This window comes from Cyprinodon tularosa, unplaced genomic scaffold (genome assembly GCF_016077235.1).
Source record: "Cyprinodon tularosa strain WSP-4 unplaced genomic scaffold, ASM1607723v1 ctg198, whole genome shotgun sequence".
NCBI lineage: Eukaryota > Metazoa > Chordata > Actinopteri > Cyprinodontiformes > Cyprinodontidae > Cyprinodon > Cyprinodon tularosa.
The window spans coordinates 1371388-1377387 of record NW_024038724.1 but is presented as its reverse complement, the minus strand read 5'-3'; the positions used below and the strand labels follow the sequence as shown (position 1 = coordinate 1377387).

At 38.0% G+C, this 6000-nt stretch overlaps 1 protein-coding gene across 1 annotated transcript in view; it reads left to right on the top strand.

The window, feature by feature from the left end:
• The first annotated feature begins 379 nt into the window (after positions 1–379).
• Positions 380–6000, top strand: part of cbl (Cbl proto-oncogene, E3 ubiquitin protein ligase) — a 51097-nt gene continuing 45476 nt past the window's right edge. The window contains exon 1 of the mRNA XM_038283979.1: positions 380–526. Coding sequence (XP_038139907.1) covers positions 380–526 — 147 coding nt within the window. The remainder of the gene's footprint in view (positions 527–6000) is intronic.

Here is a 6000-nt window from a genome sequence, read left to right as displayed (position 1 = left end):
TCCAGCTGAGGGCGAGCAGAGGCGGTTCTGCTAATTAGCCTGCGTTGGTCCCTGCAGAGAGGGAGAGAAGAGGCTGCTAGCTGCAACAACAAGGGTTTAGGGGAGGGCGATTGTGCACATTTCCTCCCTAGGCTGCCTATTTCTTCTGTAATCTGATTTTATTCCTAACGATGGGGTTTTTCAGTGGATAATACCCTCCCTCCCTTCCGTTTAACCTCCACGTCGCACCCTGGCTCGGATTCGCCCCTCGGGCGCTGTCCTAGCAGGGGGGTAAGGGGCTCTCCATCGCCCGGTAGAGCTAACTACAGGCGGTGGTTCGGTCTTTGTGACCCTTGCCCGCCCCTGCCTCGCCTCTCGGACCCTAAACCCGAGTCGGAACATGGCAGGGAACCTGAAGAAAGGTGGGGGGATCATCGGAATGATGAAGGATGCCTTCCAGCCACACCATCACCACCTTCACTCCCATCACCAGCCGGGGGCCGTGGACAAGAAGACCGTGGAGAAATGCTGGAAACTAATGGACAAGGTTAGCAAGCACACACCTACACCAGCTAAGGGTTGTTTATTTGTTTTATGTCCATGACAACTCTTAGCCAACTTTAGCTAACCTGCTAGCTAATCTGTGCAGCTAATGTTAGGTTAGCTAGTCAGCTAGACATTAGAAGCTCACTTTCGCTAATATTGTCTCCTAAAGTCTGTTTATCTTTCCTATATCTCTGTTTATATGAAATATTTTATTTAAAAACAGATTTAGTCTGATAATGGCCTTAGATCGATCTTCTTACACCAGTTTAAGGTCTAAGCTAACCATGGTAACGGTAACCTCTTATCCTAAATATTAACATGTTTAACAAACTCTTCAAGTTCCTACGGAATCATTTAAAACACATCAACCTGTAGGCAAGTAGTGAATCATTTAATCTCCTGTACGTGTAGTCAGCTGCCTGTCAGCCTTCTAAAGCTGCAATAAATTGTAGGAAAACATGAAGTGTCTTTGTAACCGGGTTAATTATGCTCTTTTTTTTTCTTTCTTTTTTTTTTTTTAACGAGACTCATCTCACAACTTCTCGGAAAAACGTCAGAAGCAACTCGACCCCCAGTTTCCTGTGCGATTCAAACAGCTTCTTCTGTCTCTTCTTGTTCTTCCTTTTTTTGATGTCTCTGCTGTAAGCTGTGAAGCTGAGGGGCTACCATCTTACCAAAGTTTTCCACTTTAATTTATTCCAGCGGCATGTGGTTGAAAGCAGCTGTAACCATTTCTACATGGCATTTTCATTAACATGGAAGCCAACAAGTTGCAAATCTCTACCCCCCTTTGATCTGATCTATTGCTAGTTCATAGTACTAGATCAGGGGTAACCAATTAAAAATCAATGGGGTCCGAATAAAGAAAATCATCAACCAGTAATGGTCTGGAGACATTTTTAATGATCTGTTACTTTAAACAGAATTTAACACTGAAATTAAATGAGGTGCATTTAATTTAATTTAGGTGTTATAAATTGAATTTTTAAATAAAAAAATAGAAGAAAAAAATAGAGATTTTTTCCATTTTAAAATCTTAAGTGTTTTTGAAGTAGAGAATAACAATTTTTCAGTTTGGTATATAGATAATTTCCTGATTCACATATTTTTTAAAACACCTGAACTGACTGTATTTAATTTTTTTTTCTGGCTTAATAAAAGAGCAGTGGGCTTTGCGCTGCCCTGCAAGGCTTTAAACCCGGGTTTACAATGGAGACGAAGCCATTCTCAAGCACATATCAAAGTGCTAATTTGTGAGCCTGGATCCATATTTATGTTTGATTATGTTCATGGTGGAGAATCCTGCTTCACAGCAGCAGGTTGAGCCAAACATACTCAAAATGTGCTCCTGTCCGGCCAGGTCAAGATCCGGTATTGCAATCGCACCAAACAGGAAAAGAATGGCGAGAAGACCCAGTTTGTCAAATTAAAATATAGTAACAACAGATCGGTAACTACAAATTAGAGCATAATTCTTATATATTTAAAAAAACTAACAGTTTATTTAAAAGATTGGATGCAAACTATTTGTACATCAACAGACCAGGAAGCAGATTTCTCATCTCCATCAGAAACTGCACATATGCTGGATGCTGATGGGGATTTTTTTTTTTTACATGGCATATTAGATAAAGCGTTTGCCTGTTTTGCTCCTACAAATTTAATGGTAATGGCTCTCTTCAAGGTCTGAGGATAAATCGGAGTGCAGCAGTACGAGAGGAACATCGGAGGCAGTAGGCATTGCTCTGCGCAGGTATTCTGCAGCGCTGCGGGGCGGAGCAGTGATGGAGGATGTGGGATTTCGGGGTAACAGGAGAAGCGGTGCTGTGACGTTTAGACACTGTCATCAGACAGCATGTGGTAATTTATAAATGTTTTAAATCAGATTGGGTCCGGATAAGCCAGCAGGCGGGTCTGGATCCGGACCACGGTCCGCTACTCAGTGACCTCTAATCTAGCATGATTAAAGAGATATTCAACTTTTTGAAATGACTACATGAATCCAGCTCTCCTTGCTTCTTTAGGTTCTCTTTCTATCAAAGAAATGGACGCTATTATCTTCACGTTTTACTCTATAAGAAACAATGAAATCCAATGGCTATTTAAAAAATGCTGTGTAACAGGCTTTAATTGTATTTGAAAACGAAAAGCAGATTTTTATTAAAAAGTAGCTGTATGGAATACTGGATTTGCAATTAATCTTTTATGGTTTATTTTGGTGCATAGATGACCTACGTCTTATATACGGCTGTAAGCCTTCTACACCAAACGAAGCTTCTACCGCCCTGGCATCCTCCTCCATAACATCTCTTCTAAATAAGAAATGTATGATAGAGGAGACTCATTCACAACCTCCAACACAAAAGTCTCCTCCTCTTGCATGTTTCCTTTGTCCATAGAGTTCCTTGACAGTGTTGTTGCTAAGTGCTACTTGGTCCCAATGTAATTTCCTTTTGGAAACTTACTAGCGCTAAGATGCTAACTGGTTAGCAAGATGCTTCCGAGAAACCGGCCACAACCAAAAAGCTTGCGAACCTTCTGCCACAACAATCCCGCCCCCTTGATAATCAACCAAACACATTCACTTTATTCACTCGTGTAAAGTTGTGCACCACTCGGGAGAATTTGGAACTGCAACCGTTGGAACAACCATTTCCCTACGACTTTAAGTACGGTCTGGAGGCATTTAGAAACATGTGGAAGTAGTGGAAAAATTGCAAATCTTTTTTTGTGAAGCTAGCTTATATGACCGATGCAAACAGCAACTTTTAAACAGAGCATGCACGAGCCAATTTCGCCTTGTGCGAACTCTGTTTAAAAGTTGCTGTTTGCATCGCTCTCACATGTGTTTAATAGGCGCTCCCTCTCAGGAGCTGGTACAGGGTTATGCATGTGCATTTTTATTTTTTTAAGTGGAGTGGGAGGGTCTTTTCAAAAATTCGCGGAAATCCTCCACTTTACCTTTAATACAAGTGATCCTATTACAAGGAATGCAGCACCATGTAAATATTGCTATTTTTCTGCATAATCGTGAGGCATAATATACAATTGAGAATGCTAAACTTGGTAGGGATTGTTCTGCTCAGACATATTCAGTTACTATTAAGTGGCTTTACCACATTACCCAGAAATCTGGATGTCGCCTGTCATTTGATGTTTGTGGCTCTGTAAATTTAGCCTTGGGCCCAAAATTCACGGCTTTGTAATTATAGGTACCGGTACATTAAGAATTTGGAACGCGTATTGGTGTTTAAATTTAATAATGCAGAATTGATGAATGACAGTATTTTTTTTTTTCAGGAAATGCTGTATTAACAAGTAGCCATCAGCAGCATATTTAATATTCTATGATTATTTTATGCAGTGTGCCTACATTAGCAAAATTTTAGTGAACGAGCTACTTATTCCATTATAGACAAGGGTAACAAATACTGTCCACTAACTTCAGCTTGTGGACTGCTGCTAGCTAAAGCTCCACCAGTAGCATGTCAGATATCAACTGCTAAGTAGAAGATGGTGTTATGATAAAGTTGGGTAACGTACTGCGTGGAGATCCCTTGTTTCTCATGTCAATGATGTTTCCATTCATTTCTGACAACTTAATCAAAGCACTTTAAATCTCAGGCTAGGACATAAAGACTTTCAGGTTTTTACACTGTAAATTTGAAACCCTTAGTGAACCTTAATGATGTTAGCTGGCTCAGCATGCCGCAATACTTTTGAAGTATTTAGAGCTTTGACACTTTTTCTGTGAAAAACCTGCAAATTTGAAACTTACTCACTGTAGAAAATCACCTGCAGTAACCTTAAACATATGGTTGACAATTATGTTTGCAAATTTAATTAGATCGACATCCAGATTAAACTTCTTTTTTTAAATGCCCTTTATCTTTATTCCTCTATTTTCCTTGAAATGCTTCACCGCTATGTTAGAAAAAAATTGTTTCGTAACTTTTATATCAGCCAATGTAATTTTTAACCATATTAAGTTGTGCGCTTCATTTTAGATCTATCTTTGTGTTTCTTATTTTCAAAAATATTAGTCACTAATTTGCCTGGTTTTATGAAGTAGTTTATGCCATATTTGGCATCTTTAAAAAAAAAAAAAGAATTATGAGTTTGAAACGTTCACAAATATGGTGCCGTATTTCAGCTTGGTAATCATTATTCTAAATTACATGCTATAAATGTCACCCTGGCAGCAGTACGAGGAAATTTTTGAGATGGGTTTCCTTGTTTTAAGCTGCAATTTCCATATATAATATCTGGTATACAAAGTAAGTGTGGACTGCATTCATAGTTTCAGAGAATCACTTTTGGGTGTACGATGTCTACATTTTATGCACATTTTTCATTTTTAAAACTATTGTAGGGCAGATAATTATTGTTAAAATACCTGTTTTTCTTAAAAAACACACTGTAAAGGATGTACCTTTATTGTTTGTATTAAATTAAACCCTTCAATAAAGTGATATATTTTCTGCTAAAAATAGAAATGATAAACTAAAGTTTTAAGCGATAGACCATTTTTTCCCCGGTTATAGGTCATCTCTAGTTATTAAAAACCTTTTAAAGTGTTAAATGGAGAGAAGTGGTGCAGAGTGCATCTTTGCTTAAAGGCAGTCAAGCTTTTACTTGAAGACAGAAGTTTTAATAAAAGCTGAGATGTAAGGGTCCCCAGATGTTGCGGCTTCATGCAGATGGGCATGCAATAACGTGTGTTTGACTAAGTGCAATTGCAAGTCAAGCAGGTGTAACCCTCATTTACTGTTAGCTGTAACACGTTGGTTTGTAGATGTAAAGAAAACTGATATGACTGACTAGCCTTGAATCCTTGCTGAAAAAGTTAACATAATAAATAGTATATTTACCTAAAAGTGTTATACCTCTGGGGGATAGAAATGCATGCTTTTAAAATGAAAAATTCTACATTTAATATTAAAGTTAGATTTTTTTGTTTTTTTGCAATCCCTAATCTGCAGTATATTCTGATACTTGCAGATCTGCATAAAAATGTCTCTTTGCTTGTTGAAGTTGAAGTTTTGCAGCACAATTTCCTACCTCAGAGTTTTGCCATAAGCACATTATGAGTATCTTTCCTGCTTTTTCAGTTTCAAGACTAAAAATGTCTTCAAATGAATTGCATGCTAAGTTAGGAAACTGCTGGAGCTAATGAATATTAGATTATGTCATATTTTCCTGTTTACTTCTGAAGATGGTTAATCATCTGGTTTGCCTCATGGCTTGGCTTGAGCTCTTTCAGTTATTCATCATTCGGTTGGTTATAAATCAAATCTTGGTTCTTCGAAGCTCTAATGCTAAATTTAACTCTGCAAATTTTATTTGAGGCTTCAGTTGCGAAGTCTTGAGTGGTTTAGAAAAATGGACCAATAAAGATATGGTGAATAAAACTATAAGAACTTCTTTTAAGGTGTTTTCTTGAAGCAACACTTAACAGGCCAGGAGTATTAATTA